Below are 27,681 nucleotides of genomic sequence, written 5' to 3'. Positions count from 1 at the left end.
AGTAAAGGAATGGAGAAAGATAAACCATGCAAAGAAAGCTGGAGCACCTGCATCTATTTCAGACACAGCGGGAGCAGAACAGGGATATAGGGATATAAGGGATAAAGGAGGGAATTACATAATGGAAACGGGGTTATTTCTCTGAGAAAACATAACAATCCTTAACGTGTATGCACCTAACAAGACAGTGTCAAAATACATGAGGCAAAACTGGTAAAACTGCAAGGAGACGACTCCCCTGGTGGCACAGTGGTTAAGAATCCACCTGCCAATGCAGGGGACAGGGGTTCAAGCCCTGGTCCGGGAAGATCCCACGTGCCATGGAGCAACTAAGCCTGCGTGACACAACTACTGAGCCTGCACTCTAAAGCCCACGAGCCACAACTACTGAAGCCTGTGTACCTAGAGCCCGTGCTCTGCAACAAGAGAAGCCACTGCAATGAGAAGCCCATGCACCCAATGAAGAGTAGCCCCCTCTCATTGCAACTAGAGCAAGCCCACTCTCAGAAACAAAGACCCAACACAGCCAAAAATAAATAAATAAATTTATTTTTAAAAAATTGCAAGGAGAAATGAACAAAGCCACTATCATACTCAGAAACTTCAACACTCTTCTATCAGTAATTGACAGATCCAGCAGGCAGGAAGTCAGGAAGGATATGGCTGAACCAAACAGCATCATCAAGCAACTGAATCTAACACGTCATCTAACAACAGCAGTATACACATTCTTCTCAGGCGCACACAGAACAAGACCGACCACATTCCGAGCCATAACACAGCTTAGCAAATCATACAGCATGTGCTCTCTGATCACATGGAGTCACAACAGAAATCAACAGGAAGCAGTAAAATCGCCACATATTTGGGAATTCACCAACAATTCTAATAACACACGGGCCAACGAAGACGTCTCAAGAGAGAGAAATTTTTTAAATACTTTGCAATAAATGAAAATACAACTTATCAAAATCTGTGGGATGCTGCAAAAGTAGTGGTTAGCGGGGAAGTATAGCATTGAAGGTAAGAAAAACAGAAAGAACTAAAATCAGTAACTTAAGTGTCTACCTTAGGAAACTGAGAAAGAAAGAGCAAGGAGAAAAAAAAAAAGAAAAAAATACAAGCAAAAAGCAATAGAACTGAAACAAGAAACAGGAAAACTCAATGAAACCAAAAGCTGGTTCTTTGAAAAGATTAACTGATAAGCCTACAGCCAGGCTATCCAAGAAGAAAAATGAGAGAAACACAAGTTACTACCAATAGCAGAGTCATCAGCATTATGAGTCCCATGGATGTTAAGAGATAACAGAAGATTATAAATAATTCTATGCCCTCAAATTTGATAACTTACATGATTCCACCAATTCCCTCAAAGATACAAGAGACAAAAACTCTCACACAAAGATAAACAGGTGATCTAAGTAGGCTTCTATCTATTAAAGAAACTGAATCAATAATTAATAACCTTCCCAAACAGCAAGCACTAGGCCCAGATGGTTTCACTGGTGAATTTGAGGGAAAAATCATCCCAATTCCCTACAAGCTCTTCCAGAAAAAATAAAAGCAGAGAGTGCACTTCCTAACTATACACCTAACCATATACCAAGCATTGCTCTACTACCAACACCAGATAAAGACATTACAAGAAAGGAAAACTACAGACTAGAATCTCTGATGAACAGAGACGTAAAAATCCTCAACAAAACATTAGCAAATCAAATCCAACAATGTATAACACGAATTATATACCAAAACCAAGGGGCATTTTTCCCAGGAATGCAAAGGCTGGTCCAATATTCAGAAGTTATAATGTAAAATCCACCACATCAACAGGATAAGCAAAGTCATCTGATCATATCAAGAGATGCAAAAAATCATTAAAAAAAATCCAGCATCCACTTATGATAAAAACTCTCAACAAACTAGGAATAGAGAGGACTTCCTCAACTTGATAAAGAATATGTATAAAAATACCTACAGCGAACATCATACTTAATGGTGAAAAGCTAGATTCTTTCCCCCTAAGATCAATAACAAGGCAAGGAGGTCCCCTCCTGCTCTCCATTCATACGCAATACTTTACTGAAATTCCTAACTAATGCTGTAAGAAAAGGAAACAAAAGGTATACAGATTAGGAAGGAAGAAATAAAACTGCCTCCGTTCATAGATGAAATGATTATCTATGTATTAATAGAAAATGCCAAAGAATCAACCAAAAAACCTCTGAAACCTACTAAGCGACTACAGCAAGGACTCAGGATACAAATTTAATATACAAAACTCAATTACTTTTCTATACACCAGCAATAAACAACTGGAATTTGAAATTAAGTTAGTATCCAAAAATTAGGTATAAATCTAACAAAATACGTACAGAATATAAATAAGTACAAAAACTCTGATGAAAGAAATCAAAGATGATCTCAATAAATCAGAGATAGTCCATGCTCATGGGCAAGAATACATAATATTAAGATGTCAATTATTCCCAGTTTGGTCTATCTATTCAACATAATCCCAATCAAAATTCAAGCAAGTTATTTTGTTGATATGACAAACTGATCCTAAAGTTTACATGAGTAGGTGAAAGACCCAGAATACCTGAAACAATACTGAGAAGAGTGAGAGGATGGACGCCACCCAACCTCAAGACTTACCATAAAGCTACAGTAATCAAGCTTCCCTGGCGGCACAGTGGTTAAGAATCTGCCTGCCAATGCAGGGGACACGGGTTCAAGCCCCAGTCCGGGAAGATCCCACATGCCGTGGAGCAACTACGTCCGTGCGCTACAACTACTGAGCCTGCGCTCTGGAGCCCACGAGCCACAACTAATGAGCCCACACGCCACAACTACTGAAGCCCACGCGTCTACAGTCCGTGCTCGGCAACAAGAGAAGCCACCGCAATGAGAAGCCCGCGCACCACAACGAAGAGTAGCCCCCACTCGCCACAACTAGAGAAAGCCCACACGCAGCAACGAAGACCCAACACAGCCAAAAAAAATTTTAAAAAAGAAAATAAAAGCTACAGTAATCAAGAAGGTAGTATTGGTGAAAAAACAGACAAATAGATCAGTGGAACACAATAGAGAGCCCAGAAATAGACCCACACAATAAAAATCAACTGACCTTTCACAGAGGAGAAAAGGCAATTCAATGGAGACAGAATGGTCTTTTCAACAATTGATGCTAGAAAAATCGGATATTCAATATGCAAAAATTTGAACGTAGACATAGAAGTTACACCTTTCACAAAAATTAACTCAAAATCAATCACAGAGCTAAATGTAAAAATTGTAGAGGATGGGCTTCCCTGGTGGCGCAGTGGTTGAGAGTCCGCCTGCCGATGCAGGGGACACGGGTTCGTGCCCCGGTCCGGGAAGATCCCACATGCCGCGGAGCGGCTGGGCCCGTGAGCCATGGCCGCTGGGCCTGCGCGTCCGGAGCGAGAGGCCCGCGTACCGGAAAACAAAACAAAACAAAACAAAAAAAAAAAATTGTAGAGGATAACAGAGGAGAAAACCTAGGTGACCCTGGGTATGGCAATGAGTTTCTGATCCATCTCCAAAAGCACGACCCATGAAAGAAAACTTAAGAGGAACTTTATTAAAATTAAAAACTTCTGCTCTGTGAGGACACCATTATGAAAATGAAGACACGTCACATGCTGGGAGAAAATATTTGCAAAACACATATCTGATAAAAGACTTGTACCCAAGAAAGACAAAGAAATGATAAAACTCAACAATAAGGGGGAAACAACCCATTTAAAACACAGACAAAAGATCCGAATAGACACTTCAACAAAGAAGATACACAGATGACAACTAAGCAACGAAAAGATGCTCCACATCACGACATAAGAGAGCTGCAACTGAAACAGTCACGAGACACCATTACACACTTACCAGAACGGCCAACATCCACAAAACCGACACCACCAGATGCTGACAAGGATGCAGAACAACAGGCGCCCTCAGGCACCGCGGGCGGGAACGCAGAACAGCACAGCCGCTTTGAAGGCAGACTGGCAGCTTCTCAGGAAGCTCCAGTCTTACCACATGACCCAGGAACCATGCTGCTCGGCCTTCACCCAGATGACCGGAAGACTCAACGCCCACACAGAAACCTGCACACAAACGGTTAGCGGAGTTGCATTCATAACTGCCCAAGGCTAGAAGCAACCTTGACGTGGGTGAGGAGAGAACCTGCAGCCCAGAGGAGCTGGCAGCCTCCATCCTGAAGACGCGAGCTTCACACCTGCCTCCTGGTGTTTGTACAATACAGTTATTTCTTTTGCCTGACCGCCCCCTCCTCCCGCATAAATCCTTACCTGAGCAACTCGGATTCAACATGCAGGTTTTAGCTTAAACTACCGAATCCTCCTTGAGCACCTCTCAGAGGCCAGCACTGAGGGAGACACCTCGCGTGTCCCGTAACAGCTGTGAACACGGGCAGCCCCGGGATGCTGCAACTGCCCATCGCTGCATCTACAAGCCCTCTGGGGGGCTGGAGACGCCAGAAGACAAGGGGCTGCACCCGCCCTGCCGGAAAGCTTAGCCCTGGGGACCTACACGGTGTCTGGCATACAGTAAGACGTCAACAAAGACAGCGCCAACAAAGCAATCAATCATCGGAAATTAAAACTACGTAACGCAATGTTATAAGGGTCTAGCGAGTTTTATCCTTACTTCTGTAAGACTGAAATCACAGAAATACACACAGTAATTCAATCACATCAGGAAATTTTTCTTGAAAATAATCTGTTTGCGTTTTGTTGAAATACTTCTGAATCCCAAAAGGGTAAAATTCAGATTGCTACCTTTTTTTTCTCCTGTCCCCATACATGTATGCAACTATTTGAAAGGGGAGAAAAAGCATACACAGCTATTTAAAAGGTACTAAAAGGTTGATATTCTTATCCTAGAAATCCAACACAATTGTGAAATAAGAACAAAAATTTCTTGAAGAAACAAAACTACCAGGCTTCTTTACAATAAATATAATACAGTTATGGAAGTCTTTAAGCCACATCTTGTTCTAAAGTGAACTGAAACCAGAGTATAAAAATACATACAACGCCACTGAATAAAATAAAATGTAAGGTAAGTAAAGGAATCTCAGTAGGAGAAAACACAAGGATGGGAGATAAATTTAGAAATGAGGTTCAGACACAAACTACACGATTCATGGTTCTGTGTATTTGCAAAACGTGGGTCCAAAATGTGGCTGTACGCTGACTGATGATCTATCAGCTTCACTAGGTCATGTGAAAATGGATACCCTTGTCTTGCCTCACATTATATATGGTATTTCCTAGGTCTTCTACCAGTACCATCTTTCTTCTGACCTCACCCTCAGCCTAACCCTTTTTCAGGATCTCGTGCTCAGAGTTTTTATTATTCAACTTTTCTATTTAGAAGTTTTTCTTTAAAAAAAGAAATCCGCAGGTAACACAGTATAGGATCATCATAGCTCTTTTCCAGCGACAAGCTCACAACCTCCAGTACTGCCCCAGAGTGGAGCTCAAATTCCTACGGTGGCATGTGCTACACCGGCCACAGACCCTGACACCAAACCTACCTCTTCTTAAGCATATTTTACATCAGACCAGCAGGCTGTCTGCATTCAAAACCGTGTGGTGATTTAACAACCACTTTCTTTTTCACCTAAAAGAAGATGAGAACTGTGAAAAGCTGGGGCTAGCATAGAATCAGGTTTTACGTCCACCCAGTTCTAACCCATATACCAACAGCGTCAGCTGCAGGCAGAAGAGCGTAACATCAGAGCACATTATGATTCAGTCTAAAAACAACTCTTTTCAAACAAATTCCTTTTGCTCTGCTGAGATTTACGTCCAGAAGCCGAAGCCTTCTCTCCTCCACCCTTCAGTAGAGGCACTTGGAAGCCAGCTAAGCAGGCTGTCCCGGCTGTTTAAACTACTGTCCCATGAGACCTCCCTCCTGCAGGGCATCCTAGGCTTTCCTACTTGAAAACTAACATACTGGGTCAGTCGGAGGACACCCTGGAGTCCCCAGTGGGGAGTGGGGAGTGGTTAAGAAAGGGAGGACGTACTAGAGTTACACACTAAAGCTGATTTTAAAAATACACTTTACGGCAACTACTGAAAAACGTTTGGGACAGTACACACGCTGTTATGCTATTTAGAATACTAGCAATATCAATTCATTTGCTGCACTGTTTTTATAAACCAGATATCGATAACAGTTTGCTTCCTAGCCACTTAATTACGGACACATCCTTGGAATAACAACCTATGCTGAAAACTCAACAACTAGTGTAATGAAAAAATTTTTTACACATTAGTCTTATTCTATTAATAAAAATAACAACCATCTCTGTCAATTCTTTTTGGTCCTTCACATGCTATGATAATTGATTTTTTCCTTAATAATTATATTTGCCTAACCTATATAACTACAAAAAGAACTAAGACCTTCGCTATCTTATTTGAAACTCACAAACAACCTTGTCAATAAGTATCATAATTTCCATTTTATAGGCAAGGAAACAGATAGTAGTCACGTTATAAATACATACAAACACACACACATCCATTGTTTGGGGGGCGTGTTTGTTTACTGATTAAGGAGTGATGACGCCATGTGAAACGTGTTTTATTCCTTCTCTCAAGAGATCAAATCAATCTAATCAAATCCATAACTATCCAACTTCCAAACATTTAATACAGGAATATTTTCATGACTGCCTCAGGAAGTGATAAACTTCATCAATTATAAGCCCAAAACCATTTCTACCACATCCCAAGAGAGCAACTAAAAGACCTAAAATTATTCAGAATACAAAGGTATCTTGGCAATTATAGAAAAACTAAATAAACCAATAAAGCACTCTTTAAATGTATCGCTATGAGAGTGCCGCATATCAACACGCTAACTTCTTGAGAACCGCCACTGCCTGAAGCCCACGACCTGCAGCAAATCTGACAAGAGAAAAACACAGTAAGTATTGTCCTGTCCTGTGAAGCAACCGTCCCTCAGAAGTCACTCACTTCCAAATACTATACATCGGTCAAAAAGCCTCTCATCACAACAGACAACATAACAGGTCGAGCTGAATGGAGGACGGGACCAGATACTGTTGAGGCGTAAGTGTCCAGCTCGTCCAGCCTCGAGTAAGACTCTAAATTTCTTTCAGCTTGAGTTAAAAGAGAGAAAATGCAACTCGTATTTCCAGAAGCAAGAGTGGCATATTTTCCAGTAAGTTCCTTGTTCTCGTCTTGCTATTTTAAGAGTCCTGCTCACTCCCAGCATTGCTGTGCGGCAAGATCTGGTTTCTGGTGGCTGATCATTTCCACGGCGTGACGCGCGGCTAAAACGGTCTCCCACACACTGCTTTTTATTCCTACTTAGCGTCCCTGTATTTATGCACAAAATTCCGTTTCAGTGGCACTGTGCCAGGAGAAGAAACAGCTTTGCTAGAGTTTCACTTGACTTTATTAGAGGAAATTATTTTAAATTAATGTAGCTGCTGAACAGCTGTCATCCTCAACCTCAGAAAATATATTCCTTCTAATTTTTGCTGCGAACATTTATTTATTTAAGTTAAATTCCAGCTCATGAACGTTGACCATGAGGAGTCTAACCCTTCCTGCTACTATTTCACATTCCTTCTCTAAACAAGGGCAAGCACGGGCACGCTCCATCAGTATGCACAGCCAGATCACCACCATTAAGTGAAATCATCGATGTATTTTTGGTGGAATCCTTTTAACAACTTCCACGCCCGGCAGTGAAATGGAACAAGGCTGTTTTGTTTTCAGAGGGCAACAATTTGATCTCTGGTTTACTAGATGGCGCTCAAAATATTTTTCCATATGTTTTTCCGCGAAGATCATCTGACAACAGCATGGTTTACCTTGACTAGTGAATGCAGGCTTTTTTCACCAAACACATCCCAGAGGAAGGTCAGGTCTTCCTGGCTGTCCACATGTGGCCGCAGCTGGGCTGGCAGAGCCGCCAGCAGCTCATACAGACCTATAAAATGGAAATAAAACACAAAGCGTCACCGCAGAGTGTGATCTCATTAATTTCGCTTAAGGTGTGTGAAACTGACAGCTGGAACGTGTCGCTTTTCCCGGATCTGTACTCTGGCCCATCAGGCAAAGCTCTTCTCCAAAGAAGCAAGGGAAGCTTTTGGGTTTTTAAATTCCAAAGATGTACGTATTAACAGGCCTGTTTTTACCTTATGCGGTGGTCATTTTACAGTCCTCCAAGTTTACATAACCCGAGACAGAAAATGTGTACAAGCTTTCAAAAAAAAAAAAGAAAATGCATACATTCCTTTCCTTAATCGTTATTACATTTCCCTCAATGTTAGCCAAAAAGTGAAGTGAGTCATGAATAGGAAAAACTTCTTTAGAAGAGAAAATTGATAGCATGGTCCATTAAAATGGTTTTGTGGTTTCCAAAGAGTTCCTAATAATATATAGCTTCAAAAACATTTGCGTTACTGAACGTCCAAAATCAAGTTCCCAGAAGTAAGCCAGAACAAACCATACTTGGTGTGGCACTATTTGTAGCCACGCTTTTTTTTTAAAAAAAAAACAATGACAACAACAAACTGCGTAGCACTTAGGCTAAATGAGACTCTAATTTGGAGGTACGTGATACCCCTGGAAAGAGTCAAGGCAACAGATACAGGTTGCGCGTGCTCCCACTGGAAGCTCCCTGCAAGCAGACAGTAGCGCAGTGTCCTGGGAGCAGCCTGCACTGACCATCCGTCTCGTCCCCGGGACGGCAGACTCCTGTCCAAGAAATGCTGCAGCAGTGCTTGCCCGGGACTCTTCAGGGAGGTGACCTGGCAGAAGTCAGCATCAACTCAGAGCTCATGTTTCATTTTCCAGCGGGATTCCATGAGGTAAAAAGGACAAAATTCTTTTTATTTCTGTCTGCTGTCTACAAAAACACCGAGACCTCCTGGGGTCTACAACACATGGGACTGTTGCTATTTCTGGTCTGAATAAGAGCTGCTGTTCATTAGAAAGACAGCTTTACAAGATATTTAACCAGCGAAAACTCATAAATTATGGACTTCTGATTAGCGTGTCTGTTATCTTTCCAAAGCCTTATAATATTCTGATAACCAGTGATGATTCACAACCACATGCATGGGTACCACTTTGGAAGTCAGATACGAAACTTGAGAGATTTGATCAAACTGAAACATTCCTTGGGCTGTATTTGGCCAAAAAGATCCAAAATACTCCAGACAGGATAAAAGAAAAAAAAAACCCTTCTCTCAACTGCATTCTTAAGTATTCTTGGTGGTTTATATTTATTCTCATAAAAACCTGGCATCCTGCCTAAACTAGCTCTTATTTACAATTCAGCAAAAATATTTTTACGGTAGCTCAACCTAAGTCAACGTACAATGACACAGGTCTCACTTTGTACAAATATACACACACACACACACACACATGTAATGCAATCACAATCGCCAAGATCAGAGATTCGAAACATGAAATTATGTAAAAAGAACGTAGTATTTCACTATTTTATTATGGATTTCAAGAGTGGTAAAAATGATTACCTATTCCTTAGTAATATCATTAGGGTGGAAAGACACTAATTCCACTGTGATATAATTTATGTGGTACAGTTCATGGGGGATTCAATAAGTTTAAATAAGTTAATACACTTGAACAGTCCTGCACGTGGTACTTAAGTACTCAATGTTTCATATTGATGGTGAGTGTGACGGTGAGTGTGATGGTGAGAGCGATGGGGAGTGCGATGGTGGGTGCGATGGTGGGTGCGACGGTGGGAGCGACGGTGAGAGCGATGGTGAGTGCAATGGTGAGAGTGATGGTGAGTGACGGTGTCATGGTGAGAGTTATGGTGAGTCATGGTGAGTGCGATGGTGAGAGCAATGGTGAGAGCGATGGTGAGAGTGACAGTGAGTGTCATGGTGAGAATTATGGTGAGAGTCATGGTGAGTGCGACGGAGAGTGCAATGGTGAGAGCGATGGTGAGTGTGATGGTGAGTGTGATGGTGAGTGTGATGGTGTGATGGTGAGAGCGATGGTGAGAGTGACGGTGAGTGTCATGGTGAGAGTTATGGTGAGAGTCATGGTGAGTGCGACGGTGAGTGCGATGGTGAGAGCGATGGTGAGTGTGATGGTGAGTGTGATGGTGTGACGGTGAGTGTGACGGTGAGTCATGGTGAGTGTGACGGTGAGTGTGACGGTGAGTCATGGTGAGAGCGATGGTGACTGTGATGGTGAATGCGATGGTGAATGCGATGGTGAGAGCAATGGTGAGTGCAATTGTGAGAGTGATGGTGAGAGTAATTGTGAATGTAATGGTGAGTGTGATGGTGAGAGTGACGGTGAGTGTTATGGTGAGAGCGACGGTGAGAGCGACTGTGAGAGCGACGGCGAGTGCGATGGTGAGTGTGATGGTGAGAGTGATCGTGAATGTGATGCTGAGTGTGATGGTGAGAGTGATAGTGAGTGTGATGGTGAGTGTGATGGTGAGTGCAATAACCATTGGGTTACTGATTTTGACTGTTATTCATCATTAGCATTACTAAAAATGCAGAAGTTCGGATCAAACAGACAGACCTAGATTCAAACCCCAGGTCTATACGCATTTCACATCACTTATCTGAACCTCGTTTCCGTCACGTGTTGAAAAAGAAATGGTAATGTACACGTGGTAGAACTGCACAGAATACACACACACACACACTCACGAGCACATGTGAAACCGAGGACATCTGAGAAACGTCAACCGATGGCATGGATGACGATCTCCGAGTTGTGACACGCTACTACAGTTATGCAAGATGTTACCACGGGGGGAACTGGTGAAAGTACACAGGATTTCTTTGTACTATGTCTTACAACGTGTGACACTGTAATTATCTCGAAATAAGGCTGAAACGTGCAACAGTTGCTGTAAGAATTCAATGGAACGACTGACAGGGTGGGCACTTGATTAAAATAACGATGCTCTTCTTTCCGTAGTGCGTCTCCTTGCAGCGAACGTCTCAGTGCATTGCTTCCGAGGGAAAACAACAGCTTAGAGACACTGCCAACTGGACATGACACCATACTCAGAAAAGAAACCACCCGCGTCTTTTCCATATGGGAGTTGTTCACTTTCCCCACGTACACCTTAGCTTCTTGTGGGAATAAGCCATGTTGGGTTTAATTTTCAAATTTCTCTGTTAGTCAAAGCTCAGAAGCCCGAGCGTTCTGTGCTCCAGCTTTATGCAAATCCTCATTCGTATGGTCCTCGAGCGGCGGTAACACTTGCTTCTCTTCACCTCCCACATGTGGTGCCAGAGGACAAGGCCAGAAGAGACAGGACGATGCCGATCATTTCTAAATTTAAAAGACGGTTAGAAGAGCCCCTAGGCCAGGGCTGTATGTAGTGTCAACGCAGGCAACGAGGAAACCACCACTTCCACTCAAATCAGCAATCCAGGCCCCAGAAAGCACCTCGGTCCATGTCTAAAGCTGGGTCTGTGATTCCACGTGTGCTTTAAAGCGTTCCTATATTCAGTTCCCAAGTCCCAATCATGAAGAATACTATGAAAGCCAAATAGTTTGGGTCCTTGAGATTCAGAGGGCCAGTAAAGAGAGCTGAGACAGCTCGGCACGTCTTTAAAAATTTTACCTAAATCCACTTGTTCCCTGCGCCATGAAACTTATCCTGTGCTCCTCTGTGGTCACCCCAGTTCATTCTAATAAACGTCTACGGCACCTGTGAACCCAGCGCATCCCTAGCTCTGAAGGTCTAGGACAAATCGGACGTGATTCCTGTCTGCAGGCGTCTACAGCGTAGATGACACCACAGGCTATTAGCAAAGCGAGTGCAGGACAGGGTCAGGCTGTGGAGGCAAGGGAAGGGGCCAGTCCCTCCAGGGGAGGGGACAACCTCAGGAGACCCTTCAGCAGGAACAACGCCGAGTCAGGGCTACGAGGGCTGCAGGCCCAAGAATCAGTATGCGTGAAGCTCTCAGAGCTGGAGCCCTGGGGACAGCACTAAGCGTAGAACATACCACCCTCTCCCCGGGGACCTTACAGTCTCGGATGACACAGAATGCATCTCACACACGAGCAAACAACAAGCAATCCTATTGGTCCAGGTAAACAGCCCAAACGTTTTCCCTTCCAAGTGAAATAAACAGATGTTTAGGCAGCTGAAATAAATGAGTCATTTTCAGGGATGTCTCTAACATTTAAATTGTAATTTAGTTAGAAACATACACTTTGAATTATCTATTAAGTAAAATACATTAACTCAGATATTTAGTTTTTGCCCCAGTTGCCCATTTCACGCAACCATTTTATTTAAATTCTTCAGAGTGAAGTTCCTCCTCATCATGAGATCATGTTCGCTTCTAGGTCAGTTGAGGCACAGCACTGCTTTGAATGTGGGAGACGCCGTCACTGAGAATCTGGGTGAAGTTGATGGTTTTTCATTTGTTCTGTGGCTCTACGTTTTTGATCAACAAAACCACTTACCTGCTCTTTAAAATTCTATCAACTGCAAATGCGAGGTTTTTAACCCCTCTCCAACGAATAACTAGATCTGGTTTAAACCAGATTGTCTCCTTTTATAAAAAACAATTCTGCCAAGGGAGCTCTCAATAATCCCCAAAATTATGAATTTCGGTTATATGTGAGTAATTTTGGCTTCTCCATTCAACACACATTTTTGTGCACGTAAATACACAGAGAACGCTCTCTCTAAGAGATTCTGTAAGGACCTGAATACACGCCAGCTCTCTCTCCTCTACGAGATCGTTTTACAGAGGGAAAACCTCACCTTCTACTTGGGCACATACGATAATAAGACACTGTCAAGGATGCCTGTGGATTTCAATAAACTTATTTCATAAAAGTGTTCCAACAGAAAAAAGCAGTATTTTTAAATTAGTGTATTTTATATATTGAGAGAAAAGAAATCAATAAGAGCAAAACTTAAATAGGTCGAGGGTGACTCGATTAATATGTGCAATAATTATTCTAGGAATTTTAAGAGAGCAATCAATGAAGGTCAGAGAAGCCTCTAATGGAGCTGGCAGGATAGACCTGAAGGGGGGAACACAGGGCCCAGAAGGGTGATCCTAAATTGAGGGCTAATGAATGTGTTCACAGTAACAGGAGCCAATCGCAGAGAGATGCGAAGATGCTTCGAAGATCTCCGAGTTGGCTCCTGAAGCCTACTGTCTAGGAACGAAGTACTGTAATCTCTTCTCCTCTTTCCAGAGGAAGGTTAGATGGCAAATGCTGGCTGTCTGACGTCACGAAGAATAATATCGTAAGGAGAATGCTTTCCGTACAGTATAAACTGCCCACCCTGCGAGCCAGTTCATTGAGTCAGAACTGTCAGACCCACAATCTGACTTCATTGAGTCAGCACATGTGTGGACCACAATCTTAATTTAATCACTTACGTACTTGATTGGAGCTCCATGTGCTACCGCTGGCTCCTCTGCAGCCTTGCTGCACTGCAGGGTAAAATACTTGTCATTTTCCTTAAAGATAAAAAAACTACAGTCGTCCCCTGGCATCCGTGGCTCACTGGCCCCAGGACCCGCCTAGGATCCCCAAATCCATGGAAGCTCACATCCCACAGCCATCCTCCCTATCTGTGGTTCCACAACAGCAGATTCAACCAAACGCTGACCACGCAGCACTGTATTTACTGAAACCATCTGCATATTAGTGGACCTGGGCAGTTCAAACCCATGTTGTTCAAGGGCCAAGTGTAAGCACTTTTTCTCCCTCAACAAAACCTACGGTCAGAGTATGTTCTTGATGCCTTCCGAGGCAACACAGTGACAGACGGTCAGCAGTAGTATTTTACAGACAGATATTAATGCTTTGGTGCTTCAGCAACTTCAAGTAAGTTGGCCTGCAATTTTTTTTTTTGCAATATCTAGATAAGAGTAGCACTGTAAAGCTGCAGCCACACCCCCCTCAGGAGCCTGAGTGGGTAACAGGCAGGGGTTCAGCCAGGGGCTGCGGGAGGCAGGCAGCACTGGCCCGACGCACCCGAGGCCACGATACACTGACCAGAAGATGAAGTGTCATCACCCTGCATGAAAACTTCATGACTTCATAAGATCACCAATTTACTTAAATATATGATAGCAAGTTTAACTGTGGGCAAAGCTTCCTATCATCATAGTCAGACCCCTAGCGATTTTCACCCTGCCTAATAAAACTAGCTATTGGGGCTTCCCTGGTGGCGCAGTGGTTGGGAGTCCGCCTGCCGATGCAGGGGACGCGGGTTCACGCCCTGGTCCGGGAGGATCCCACATGCCGCGGAGCGGCTGGGCCCGTGAGCCATGGCCGCTGAGCCTGCGCGTCCGGAGCCTGTGCTCCGCAGTGGGAGAAGCCACAACAGTGAGAGGCCTGCGTACCGCAAAAAAAAAAAAAAAAAACAAAAAAACAAAAACAAAACTAGCTACTGAATATTAAAAATTGCGTTTATTTCTTTTGTCCCCCCTTCCTTAATCTATCCTTCCTACCACCAACTCTTAAAGCTTCCTAAAACAATACTTAGTAAAAATTATTACCAGTAGAAATTCCTAGTAGTGTTCACCATACCTAATACTATGGTATAAGCTATGGTAAAGTGCTTTACAGGATACCTCGTTCCGTGCTCTCTATAAGCAGGTCCTATTACTGTCTCCATTTTACAGGAGGAAGTACCTTGAGCCTAGGAAGTGGCATAGTCAGGACTTAAACTCAACTCTGGCCCATGTCTCCCATATAACCCCATCATTTAAATCTTCTACTCAAAACCCGCCAAGAGCTCCCTGGAGAAAAGTTAAATTTCCAACTGGACACCCAAATTACAGATGGATCAAATATTTCAAATATAAACTAGAGGACAATCTCAGAGAATATTTTTATCATCTGAAGTGCTTTTCTCTGCACACAAAGAACCTAGAAACCACAAAAAGCAATGATTGACAGACTTTGTGACAAAATTTTCATGCATCAAAAAAACCGAAGTTTGCAGAGAAACTGCTAAAAATTCTTTGCAACAAGCAAGTGATGGACATTAAGCATAATAAAAGATCAGTAAACCAAGAGAAAAATGGGCAACGGCGCATGAATAGGCCTACGGTGGTGGAAGAAGCAGGTGACCCCCCCCAAAATCAATACAGAAAGCACTGTTCAATCTAAGAAATAATATAAAGTGATTCTTCAGAGCCAAAGCATATCACTTTTCTTTCATCAATTTAGGAGACAATTAAGTTTGCAAATACCCAGTCTTAGGAGGGGCACGAGAACAGGCACCCAGCAGCCATTTGGTGGGATACACGCTCGTTCATTCAGTCAGCATCCACTGACCACTGTAAGTTCTCTGGGCCACATGCTGTTCAAGGTGTTCGGCTAGATCAGTGAACCCACAAAGATCCCGCTGTCGTGGAGATAACACTCCATGGGGAAGACAAATAATAAACGTAAGTCAGGAAAGTACACAGTGTGTATCAGACACTGATAGAAAAAGAGAAAACCAAGCAGTGTAAGGCAGACCCGGTGCTGGACCGCCGGCACAGGCCACGACAGGTGAGGTGGCCAGGGAACCCAGAGCCAGGAGGACGGCGAGGGACAAGGAATCCAGGCGGGGGGGTCAGACAGCACAGAAAGCCCACCTCTAGGTCCGGGTGCCCGCAGCGTCTGAGGAGGGCAAGGCACCCAGGCTGACTGGGGCAGAGGGAGGGAGAGATGGTCCAAGGGGACAAACGAGGACCAGGTCGCGTTGGCTCTTGTAGGACAAATACTGCAAAGCACTTAACTTTTATTTTATAGGGACAGAGCCACTGCCGGGTTTTTGAGTCAAGGCGTAAAGCGACTGGAGTTACATCTTAAAAGCACCGCTCTGGCTGCTGCCTTGAGAAGAGGGGGCGGGGGGGCAAGAGCAGAGGCGGAGAGCGAGTCAGAGGGTCAGGCAGTGACCCGGGCGACGGAGGACGGCGGCCTGCACCCAGCAGCAGCGGGCGGGAGCTGCGAGGAGCGTTCAAGTTCTGGAGAGATTCTGAAGGAAGAGCCAATTATGAATCTCTGTCGGAGTGAATGAGGGGTATGAGAAGAGAAGAAACAAGCATGGCTGCCGTCAAGGGAGACGGGGACGTTCGGTCTGGGGCCCGGTGAGCTGAAGATGCGGACGGGACGACCAGGTGGGGATGAGGTGGGCAGCTGGATGGAGGAGAGCCGGGAGCTCCGCAGGGAGGCTGAGCTGAAGACGCGCACTGAGGTGCCCTGGGCACGAGCCGGGGGAGACCCGGGGACACGAGTGTGCACACAGAAGAAGGAGAGGCCGAGGACCGAGCCCCGGGGTCTCCACGGTGACCAGACGCGCGGGAGCACGGAGGCCTGCCGTCCCGGAGGCCCGGTGTGGCGAGGAAGGGTGACGGCCGGGGCGTGAGAGGCCACCGTCGGGGAGGTACACCAAGGCCCGAGGACCGCCCGTCGGATCCAGCCGCGTGGAGGTTGCCGACTCTGGCAGCGTGACGGGCGATGACCGCAGAGCATTAACGATATCGAGTGACACGTTGGAAAGAGCAAATATTGACGCTTAGCAGGAGGGTCGGTACAAAACAGAATCAATGTCTGTCAGGTGCCAGGGAAGGGAGGGGTAAAGAAGTTGCTTTAGGATGAGAAACACGGCCCGTGTGTGCGCTAAGGGCATCGATCGGCGCCCCCCCCCCCCCGCCTTGAGGAGGTGAGAAGGCACAGGGTCAGGCACACGTGGCGGCACGGCTGCGACGGCGGCATGCGCGGGTCTTCTGCGGCTCCAAGGAGGACGGCAGAGAAGGGGGCACGTGGCAGAGAGACCGGGAGGACCCTCCTACCATCACAGCGGTGTTTGCACCATAAACTATGAATCCCGTGGGGAGTGACAGCAGGGAATCAAGCGTCTGCGTTCGAAAGAAAAGGCTGGAAAGAGTCCCCTGGGAGAATGGAAAAGTGAACAAAGCAGGCAGATCGTAAGTCGGCACTGTCCTGGCAACACGAGAATTTCGAGCCTACACGTGTGCCCTTTCAGCTCCTGCGTTCACTCGTCCGTTCCATTTCTAGGGAGCCTGCATCTGCATCCAACCCCACCAGCGTTTAACCAGGAAGAGAAACCAGAACGAACGGGAAGTCATTCCTTTCATTTTCACTCTATGTGTGTGTGTATGTATATTTCATATTTTATATATATATATATATATATATATATATATATGTGTGTGTATATATTTCTGCATTGCTTGAGTTTTTACAAAATAGACGTTACTTTCACAATTTCAGAAAATTTCACTTCTGGGTACTATTCTGACAGAAACCTTTTCCCAGCACGAGGGCTCACAACCTCCCCCCTAATTCCGTTCCAGCCACGGTGGACCGCTATTTGCTATCCCCTGAAAGCGTGACTGTTTCCATGCAATCTTACACCAACTCGCTAGATAATTAACTTCCTGGTGATCACGACTGCTGTCACAGTCCCCTCCGCCAGGACCCCCGAGATTATCTGGAAGACAAAACCAGCGTGGTAACAGTCTGACCTCAAAGTTTCACGAACAGGTTTAGCATAACACACTTGACAACGTCTCAAGTGCGTGGAGGAAGCTGGGAAACTCCCTCTGCGTTTCAAAATTGCTCTGGATCCTTTCCTGACCCCACTCCACAAATACCGAGGGCCACCCTGTGCCAGACTGCTTAAAGCTGGGGATACCAGGCTGAGGGAGAGAAAGGAAAGTCATCCCCCAGTGTAGTGCGGGAGACGGGCATCAGACGTCGTTGTGAGGATAAGGGCAGAGCTGTAACGGAGAACACGCTGCACGGGAGGGAGGCATGGCTGGGGAAAGCGCAGCACATCCCCGAGGGATGTGAACAGCCTCAGGGAAAGCTTCCCCGGGGGAAGTGACGCTTGTGCTGAGATGGTCCAAGTACAGACGCAAGCTGGGGACGATGAAGTGGGGAGTAGAAAGACCCACAGGAAAAAGAAATGCACATACGAAGGCCCGGGGGTATAGATGCTTAGACTCCGCAGCCGATGACATAAATACAAATCCCAACTCTGCAACTGCTAATTGGTTAACATTTCCGTGCATCCAGTTTTTAAACTGTATAAAGGCATAGTTGACCTAGCCTTACTAGGATTGTAATAAGGATTAAATGAGTCATCTGTAAAGCTCAGAATGATGCCTCATTTAACTGTATATCCTATGTATTTAAAATAAAACTAAATTCCAAATTAAACCTAAAACATATGCATATGCCGGAGCATCAAGGAGACAGCATAGAAAATGTAAGTTTATGCTGCTGGAGAAAAGCTCTCCATGATAGGCAATAAAGACGGGCAGTGATGGACCCCATGTACCGAGTAAAGTGCAAACCAGTGAGAAGAGAAATGAAGAAAGTGATCACATACCCCTGACTCAGGTCAGTCTAGACATCTGCATAGTAGATAAGGAAAAGTGGGAAGAAAGATGACAAATGGTCCCAGCTCTAAAACAGCATTAAAACCTTCAGGATGAACGTAACGCAACAAATACTTGCAAGAAGTGGCACTAACTCTCATTGTGGTGATATCCATGTCATGTATTCACTGACAAAGTTCTTGCAACACTGGCTTGTGTAAATTGTGTTGATGCATGGTCCTAATTCAAGATCCAAACCGAAGCTCCCAGGAACCAGTCACTGGTCATTCCCACTAGCGTGCTGAGCAACTGGACTCGCCTTCCAGTGCTTCAAGTGACTACAGAAGAGTAACAGTAACCCCTTCACTGAGCTAATTCTAAACACTCCCCACTCTCTCCAGCCCGCCAGGGTTAGACACAACAAGGAAACCCTCCGGAGATGAAGAGCTACCCCACGCCGCAGTAGCCTTGCGAAAACAAACGACTCAGAGCAGATCTGACCACAAATGCTCATTCCAATTGTTCGATCACTCTGGACCTCTGGGCCGCTGCCTCCTGAAGTGACAATGGAAAACGGTGCCTCAGATACAGGATCAGCTTGTCATAAAATCACTCATATCCTCCTTCTTTTGGCAAAACTGAGCATCAGGGAATCCTGGCTGCACGCAGAGAAAGTGCCAAACCAGCCAGCAGGATAATTCATCTCAAGAGGCGGTAGTTGGTTTTTTTTTCAAAACAGATCTTGTTTTTGAGCCTTTTAACAACGGGTCTTGCAGCAATTTTCCCAAGAATTCTTGACATAATTAACGTCTTCGTAAGAAAAAAGCCAAGAATTCCTGTTTAGACTGTCAGTGCTGAGACTTTTTGAGAGACTTTTATCTTCCATTTCAAAGCTACACAGTTCTATTGAGATACAAAAGATTCTGGAATCTGCAACTTCACAAGGACATCCTTCACAGACAATACAACATCCTCAGAGGTCAGAAGAACTGCATCGGTCAAGAACTCACACCAAAAAGTCACAAAAAGACTTCACCGCTTGGCACAGATCACTTCACCAAACTGATCTTTATTGTCAAAATTTTCTTCTGAATCACTAAAATAAGGTGGTGGACAGGGAACACGAACAATGGACTGAAAAGAGAAATCAGGCAACGTACTTATTTCCTGCACAGATGAGGAAAAGTCATAACGCTCTGTAAAAGAGGAAAATGACCAGGGCTGTCACATTTGTCAAACAACACAGAAGTTTCTTTTTATCAAGGAGACTATCAAGTGTAGACACACCATCTAGACTACATCAAAAATAATCCAAGGGCAAAGCAAAAAACAGAAGCCTCTAACCTACTCAAGTGAGAAGTTCAGAAAGTCTAAAGAGACGTGGGCAAGGGACGGGAGCTACGGCTGTACCAACTCATCAGATGGAAGATGGTTCGTAGCCGCTGGGCAGACTTGAGGCCTAAAGTCCCTGGGGGGCCAGATCAGAGCGATGAGGAGATCACCACTCAACGCAGCACCGATGACTAACCTTGCGTCAGTGGGGAGAGGGCTCCCGCAGTCCGCCTGCCAAGTGGCCACGGGTCACCTGAGACAGTGATGGAACTGGAGCATCGCTGGGCAGCGCGAGGCTTGGTTAGAACACGAAGCGTCGTGACTTAGGGGAGGGCGGAGGAGTCTTGGGAGTAAAGGACAGATAGGACACTAAGGCTGTTCGCCCGCGGGAAACCTGTGCTCCCAGCGAGTAACAGGCTGTGGGCGGGAGGCAAAGCCACAGCCCCATCGCCCTGTGTTTAGCCTGAGCTGATGACGGACAGCAGGTGAGGTAGACACACGCCGCCCGGACGCCGCTAAACTGAGGAGAAGAACATCTCGTCTAAGCGAGCCAACTACCGAGCTGTACACCTGTAGCAGGATCACAGAACTCGAGGACGAGCGTTCTAACCAGAGGTTCTGGCTCACGTCGCAGGCAATCACACCCACCTGCTGTAGTGATCAAACCAGCCTCAGCAGTACTACCTCCAAACACAAGGACAGTAGAACACCAAGACTCAGGAGTCTACCTCAGAGTAAACATTCACTAAACAGAGAAAAAGGTTGTGCTGTCCTAAACACACACACACGAAGAAACTTCTACCAGCTTAAACTGGCCGTAAATACCCAGCATGATCCAGGGCTAATTGGAATCTTAACTCCTGATCTGAGAAATGTTTTCACCAAAACCAACAGAGAATTTCGCACATTCCTTCCCTCCTCTTTCACAGCAAGTTTGTAGAACTACAGCTATGCCATGACTAGGGGGAAGGTATCGCTACACATGTTGCAGATATACTGAAAATTCAAGAGCACAGATGACAACGCATGTATCACAGATTTACCTAGATGAACTGTAAAGAAACCTTTGTTTAGGACAATTTATTTTCTATTGTTATTTTACTGTATTTGGACAAATATAAATAATTATTAAATCAAAGGAAATTAATGATAAAATGTGACATTTTATCACAAATAAAATTCTCAAAACAATAACATCTAAAAAAAATACAGAAGCATGAAGAAGTGAAGACATTTTTCCAGTTCCAGCAAAGTGCTTCTATAAAAATATAACATTCTGTACAGGACAGTAGTTCCTAAGAGAATAAACGGCTCAGAATTTGATGACAGTCTTCCCACAGCAAACAATTCACTCTTCTCGCAGATTCCAGATGCTCGGCATTCCTGCCATCAGGATGGAAAAATTTACTGTGAGTCTAGAGAAATTTAATATCACCATTCTTGTCATTTCCCTCATAGCTTCATTATTACAACAAGTCTGGGGAAGCTATAAACCTATGTTAAATGATAAAAAAGATGTGCTCTGTGTCCAATCATATTGACCAAAATACTGAGAAATCATATAGAAAAAGACTTGGGAAAGAGAAATATATGTATTCGATTTTCCCCTTAGTTTTGATATTTGTGTTCTATACAGTATGGCCAGGCACAGGACTAAAACGTTTTACTATAACCGTGGGCTAATAAACACTAAAGAACATATATCGACGCCCAGAACAACAATATAAAACTTTATTGTATTAATAAAATGGGATACGCCAAGCTTTCAATTTTCCACTGTGTCAAAGGTAAAATAATCAGCACGATTCAGTGCCGCTCACAACAGGCCTCAATTTTTCTCCTTCAAACTATGTTTTATTTCCCAAACTACCTATACTACTAAAATATTTTAATTCAACCCCGATAGAGGCATTCTCTTTTTTACACTCTCCCTCAACTGCAAATAACTTGTTAAAGCATTCGGCAGGCTGAGTTTTTAAATATGCAAAATAATTTTAATAATTACAAAATGGCAGATTGCTTAGTTCCAGCTTACACAATGACAAGCCTACCTCAGAGACACTACGGTTCAGTTCCAGACCACTATAAGACAGCGAGTATCGCAATAAACTGAGTCGCACGTTTTTTGGTTTCTCAGTGCATATAGAAATTATGTTGCACTACACTGCGGCCTACTAAGTGTGCAACAGCATTATGTCCCCAAACCCAACGTACATAACTTAATTTAAAAATACTTTATTGCGAAAACACGCTAACCATCATCTGACAATGCAGGGTTGCCACAAACCTTTCATTTGCAAAAACGGTATCTGCGAAGCGCACTGAAACGAGGTATCGGGTGCCTTAAAGTCTATAAATCAGGGTGAGTTAACAGAGGGAAGCGCACACACCTGCACAGAACTCCCACGTTTAGTTGCCGCCTCTAAACCTACGTCGGGTCCAATTCCTAACGAAGTGCACGCTGGCCGTGGTGGCCTCGCAGACGGCGTCCTCCACACCCGTCAATGTAACAACACTTTGATTCCAGAAGATGAAGGCATAGCAAAGTGAAAATTACTTGTAAAACTCTTGTAAAGTACGGCCGATAACTGTCTTCTAAAAACTGGATACACACTTATACTGTACTTAACCAGTTACAGGGCCTCCCGGCCTGGAACAGTTGGCTACAAAAGCTAAAGCGCTGTACTTGTTTTACTGCAGTTAATAGTACAATAGGATTTACTTCCACTTATTTCCATATTTATAATATATTTAAAATTTAGCATAACATACAGTGAGACCAAGCCAAATAGTGTATCTGGGTTTTAACTTACACTGCAGGACGGCAACCTAATCTTAACTTCATATTAACTCTAACTTCCGTAGCTACTATTCGGTGTATTACATGGTAAACAGTGAACACACCAGTAGGTACCAACATCCATCAGGAGGATGAGGATCTGCAAGAGAAACCAAGTGAGCAGCAGGCAGTTCACTGATTGTACAGAAGGAGAGGTGAGGCCTTCTCCCAGGGCTACTGCAATGATCGGCAGAGATAAAGAACGAGTGCTCCGCAAACTAACACCTCCCTGTTTTACAAATGAAGGAATACAAAGAACACCTGGCACCTGGGCCGCCCTTAGTAGCTGCACAGTAGATGCCATCATCTGTTTTTATCATTTCCTCTTGGAGGCTTGTTAGTTGAATTTAATAAGCAATTAAGTGAAAGGAAAGCAGAGTTCAAGAGAAAGGATCACTTCAATGGCTTTCTTTTCAATCCTTTTCAAGGATTCTCCTGAAATATCCTTCATGACATCCCCAAGAACAATCTGCTCCACGGTAACGCAACAGCTGTGCTCCTGAGAAAACCTGTGTTATCAAAAACATACAAAAACCCTGCTTCCGGGCTTCCCTGGTGGCGCAGTGGTTGAGAGTCCGCCTGCCGATGCAGGGGACACGGGTTCGTGCCCCGGTCCGGGAAGACCCCACATGCTGCGGAGCGGCTGGGCCCGTGAGCCATGGCCGCTAGGCCTGCGCGTCCGGAGCCTGTGCTCTGCAGTGGGAGAGACTACAACAGTGAGAGGCCCGCGTACCGCAAAAAAAAAAAAAAAAACCTGCTTCCATGGGGAAAAGATGTGGTAGGTGAGACAGTTTCCAAATAGTGATGACAATGTACTTCCATGCATGAATCTTATAATAAATGGAATAATCTACTAATCTAATAATCTATTTTAAGCTAAAAATAATAAATTGGTGGCTCAAAACTGATAATCACCGACGTAAATGCTTCCCACCCTTCCAGCCTACACAAATCTTTAAACTGCTTGAAATTTTGTCTGTAACAGAAATCATAATCATCAGGGGTAAACCGCACCCTCAAAACTCCAAGAGTGGCCAGTTTAAAGCTGCTGAAATGTAAGAAGATCCGGAAAGAGACCTAGTACACGTAAAGAATCTAGTATAAGATAAAGGTAGCATTTCAAACCAGGGAAGTAGTGAGAAATTATTCTACTAAGAGTGCTGCATCCCTGGATTACCTTTTCAGGAAAAAATGAAATCAAATACGAAACTAGATCCCTACATAATGAAGGCAATCCCAAATAACATCTTTGCATTCAAACTGTGTCATAAAAATTCAGTCTAAGAAATAACCTGCTATCGCAAAAATCCTTTCACAATAATTACAAGAGTGATTTTTTCCACAATCCTCACTTGTCAAGAAGCATTACAGACTTTAGTTACTCTGTCCCGTACCTTAAGACACGTTCACATGCACTTCTTGGACAGTATTTAAAAATTTAGGAGGTTCAAGTGCACTACATCAGAAAGAGAAGTTTAACATTTAACGTGAGTTTTGGCAAATAAAATATTTTTTAAATTGTACTGATTCCAATAGCCTTATAATAGCTGTTCAGTTACATCTTAACAACATAAAGCCATCTTCTTGGTTTTGTTACCAAGGCTGTTGCCCCAGAATCACACCCCCGCCCCTCCTCAAAGGGAAACCAACTGCTCTTACCTAAATTTCAGGGGGAAGCTGCGAGAGAAAAACAAGAACTGGCTGGAACCAACCAAACCCAAGATGGCGGAAGATGTGACCTCCTGTAGACCCTAAGCCTCATTACATGGTCATCGTGATTCATCAGCTAAATGACCCAGCTACCAGCCCACGACAGCTGACCGTTGCCAGGACAACCAGAAAAGCCCATACGAGGACTGAAAAGGAGAGCTCCCTCAGTTCTGGGTCCAAGCCACACCCCTGTTCTTGAATAACTCAGGGATATTCCTCCCTCTTCCCAATTCCCTCCCTTTCACCTCGACCCTCCTATGTATGTGGTGTCTCCACCTGAACTGGGTGGAGAAGTTGATTTGCAAACTAGGTTCCCGCTTCTCCATCCTTCGAAGAAAGCTGGGGCTGGTTCCAGTATCAGCACCGGTTTCGTTACTGGCTGCATGAATCCAACTGGAAAAAGAACCTCCCTGGCTGGGATGCGGGTCCGGCCCAGGCTAGGACCCTGACTGGGTCCAGTCGACCAATTCAGTAACAGTTTGGTCTCCATTTTTACTATAACTGCTCACTGTGTATCTCTCAAGGTCTCTTCTAAAAGGAAAAAAGAGTCACATCTTTTGGATGCCAAGTTCCAAGAATATAAACCCACTAAATAAAGTTCTTACTACCAAAGAGAAAAGAATATTTTGTAATGAACAATTCCACAGCAGCAGGGATTTAAAATCTACCAAGATCACTCAAACTGCCAATAACCCCCTTTTAAAACTAAACCCTGGGCTTCCCTGGTGGCGCAGTGGTTAAGAGTCCGCCTGCCGATGCAGGGGACACGGGTTCGTGCCCTGGTCCGGGAAGATCCCACATGCCGCGGAGCGGCTGGGCCCGTGAGCCATGGCTGCTGAGCCTGCGCGTCCGGAGCCTGTGCTCCACAACGGGAGAGGCCACGACAGTGAGAGGCCCGCGTACCGCAAAAAAAAAAAAAAAAAAAACTAAACCCTAAGATTGTATTAAGAATTTTTTGTAAAAGGCAAAATCTCTTTTGTGATAAGGAAGAACATTGCAAAATAAAGCCTAGTGATTCAGCTAATTTCAGTTAGCATGTACACACACAAGCACATATGGAATTTGCGTTATAAAAACAGACTCTTGATATAACAATTCTCATTTATTTCATAGGAAGAACACCAAAAAATGCCCCCTTTAATTTAAATGTCACTTAGCACAGCACGTTCTACCAATCAAGAGATTGCCAGGGGGGCAAGGAAGGGACTTTTCCAAATGTGGAACTGGGCTTCAAGCCTCTGAGGAAACAGTGCAAGAGAGCAGATTCTTTTTTATTACTGTTATTGAGATAAAATTGACATACAACATATATAACATGGCATTAGTTTTATGTGTACAACGTAATGAAAGAGTAGATCAATTCTTGATTCTTAAGTTGCCACCTGCTGACAATTACAGGGTCCAATGGTCCCTTACACGGTCCACAGGCACTTGTTCCCACTGGGAATTTAGCACCGTCCAAGGGGGAAAAAAATCAAAACTCTGTTGACCTATGTTCAAATTTGCAACAGGGTGATGATTTTTGCAGAAATCCAGTGCTGTCACTGTTTCCTAGGCCACACAGGTGCTGCAGCAGTTATGCCTGTCAGAATCCTTGTTCCTTCTCATCAACTTCCATGGCATCTCCTTATTGCCATTTGTGTTTGGAAAATTATACAACTATAATTATGTCAAGTCATTTGTTCAAATTCGCTCACAGAAGCATAAAACAGTGACAGAAAAGAGTGATACAATCACAGGGGTTCCCAGTCTTCTGAGTATGATCTGAGTACCAAATGTCACAAGGCTACAAAGGCAAGTGAACGTGACGATATTCACTAGTAAACCCACAAAGCACAATATTAGCCCTCATTCAATATCCCTTCCTATCAAACACACGCCCGCTACACTAATGTCACTGGTTTTTATCTTGGATACCATAAACTGCAAAGCTATAGGATTTCACAGGGCTGACAAAGGCAAAGGTGAAAATGTGCTTCAACCACCAGAAACGATGGTGATGAATGAGTTTCCGAAAGAGGTCTGTCTACCAGTTACCAACCAAGGAAGAAAAACCTAACAGGCCTGGCACTGCATGACGCTTCAAGAGGGAACAATCTGAACACCAAACTTTAAAAAAAAACTTCAGTAGAAACTGAAGACTCCAAACAGTTTTGTTAAAGTGCACTTTTTATTATCCTGCTGGAAAAGTTAAACAGTGTTGTTACAAAATGTTGTCAGCCATTTTATGGCAACAAAGAAAATTTCAGCAGGCTCCATTCTTCGTTCATGCTAAGACTAGCACAGAGTTGCAATTATACCCTAAAATGTTGTTAATTAAAATGTGGTCACAAGGGGGCTCAAGCCCATGAGATCTACCAAGGCTGTGGGAAGCTGAGAAACAGTCCTTAAAGGGCCCCTACACAGACTCACCCACCACGTGGCCCAGTGCAGAAGTAGCCCTTTGAAAAATCACCCAGACTTTAAGTGAAAAAGACTCATTTGCTATCTTTAAAGTGTTGGTCTGGGTGGCAGGGGCCTACTCGAATTCTCTGCAAGGACAGTGGCTAGTGGGGGCCATATCCCTGCTCTCCTTTTTCCCTGTGTGGATGGAGAATGTCACCTGCCATGTCAGTAAACAAAGGATGCTGTGGCCATCAAGCCCTCAGCCACGGCAGCCCCCAGCGGTGCGCCCCGAGGGGATTCAGGATGGAGAAAAGCAGGGTCCTGGCCCTAGACAGTTAAAGTGCACATCAACGGAATGACTTCAATGAGGCCAGACTCTTGCAACCTCCCATACATAGAAAAGCGCTAAATTCCTTAACTTGAGGTGTCTGGTTTTCTGTAATGAACAGTAATCTTTTGAAGTTCCGACAACCCGGTCTTTGTTGCAGAAACTCCTACAGATCCTGGCTCCCCCCGTCGCCTCTTCACAGCAGCTCCTCAGAGCACCCGAGAGGGTGCCTCCTGGGCTGAAGTCCTCGGAAAGTTCGCCAAATAAAACATAATTCTCAACTTTTAGGTTGTGCGTCTTTTTCGGCTGACAATTGCTAAAGGCAGCAGGTGCCGCTTCTTTCTCCCTTCTGGCGGGGGTCGTCTTCCACTCTCCCTCTGCCTTGCTAAAACCAGTGCACGCCATCTTTCTTTTCTCTTTACTTCTTTTTCTCATTTTTTCCTTCTTACGGTAGATGCCAACTTTGTCCACCTCGTTCCGGGCAGCGTGTGACACCTTCACGCTCTCCCTCCCTCTGTGCTGCTCCGGAGTGCCAGCATCCCCCCGAGGGAAGCTTCTACGTTCATCTGGTGACCCAGTTTTTGTGCCTGGCTCTCAAGGCCACAGGGGGGCTTCCATTCCTGGGTCCCATGACGTAACCGTCATAGAGTTCTTGGCCAA

At 44.5% G+C, this 27,681-nt stretch overlaps 1 protein-coding gene across 10 annotated transcripts in view; it reads right to left on the bottom strand.

The window, feature by feature from the left end:
* MPP7 (MAGUK p55 scaffold protein 7) overlaps positions 1 to 27,681 on the bottom strand; it is a 250,221-nt gene that overhangs the window by 151,862 nt on the left and 70,678 nt on the right. For 9 of the 10 annotated variants that reach the window (XR_013827385.1, XM_079915242.1, XM_079915244.1 and 6 more), the window contains one exon: positions 7,901 to 8,019. Coding sequence is in view for 9 of the 10 variants with exons in the window: in XM_079915242.1 (XP_079771368.1) it covers positions 7,901 to 8,019 (119 nt within the window). In the remaining variant the exon portion in view is untranslated. Of the gene's footprint in view, positions 1 to 7,900; positions 8,020 to 13,460; positions 13,538 to 27,681 lie in introns of all 10 variants that reach the window. The other variant, XM_079915247.1, reaches the window with a different exon arrangement.

The sequence above is a fragment of the Stenella coeruleoalba genome (genome assembly GCF_951394435.1).
Source record: "Stenella coeruleoalba genome assembly, chromosome: 2".
Classification (NCBI taxonomy): Eukaryota; Metazoa; Chordata; class Mammalia; order Artiodactyla; family Delphinidae; genus Stenella; species Stenella coeruleoalba.
This window is presented reverse-complemented; position numbering and strand designations above follow the sequence as displayed.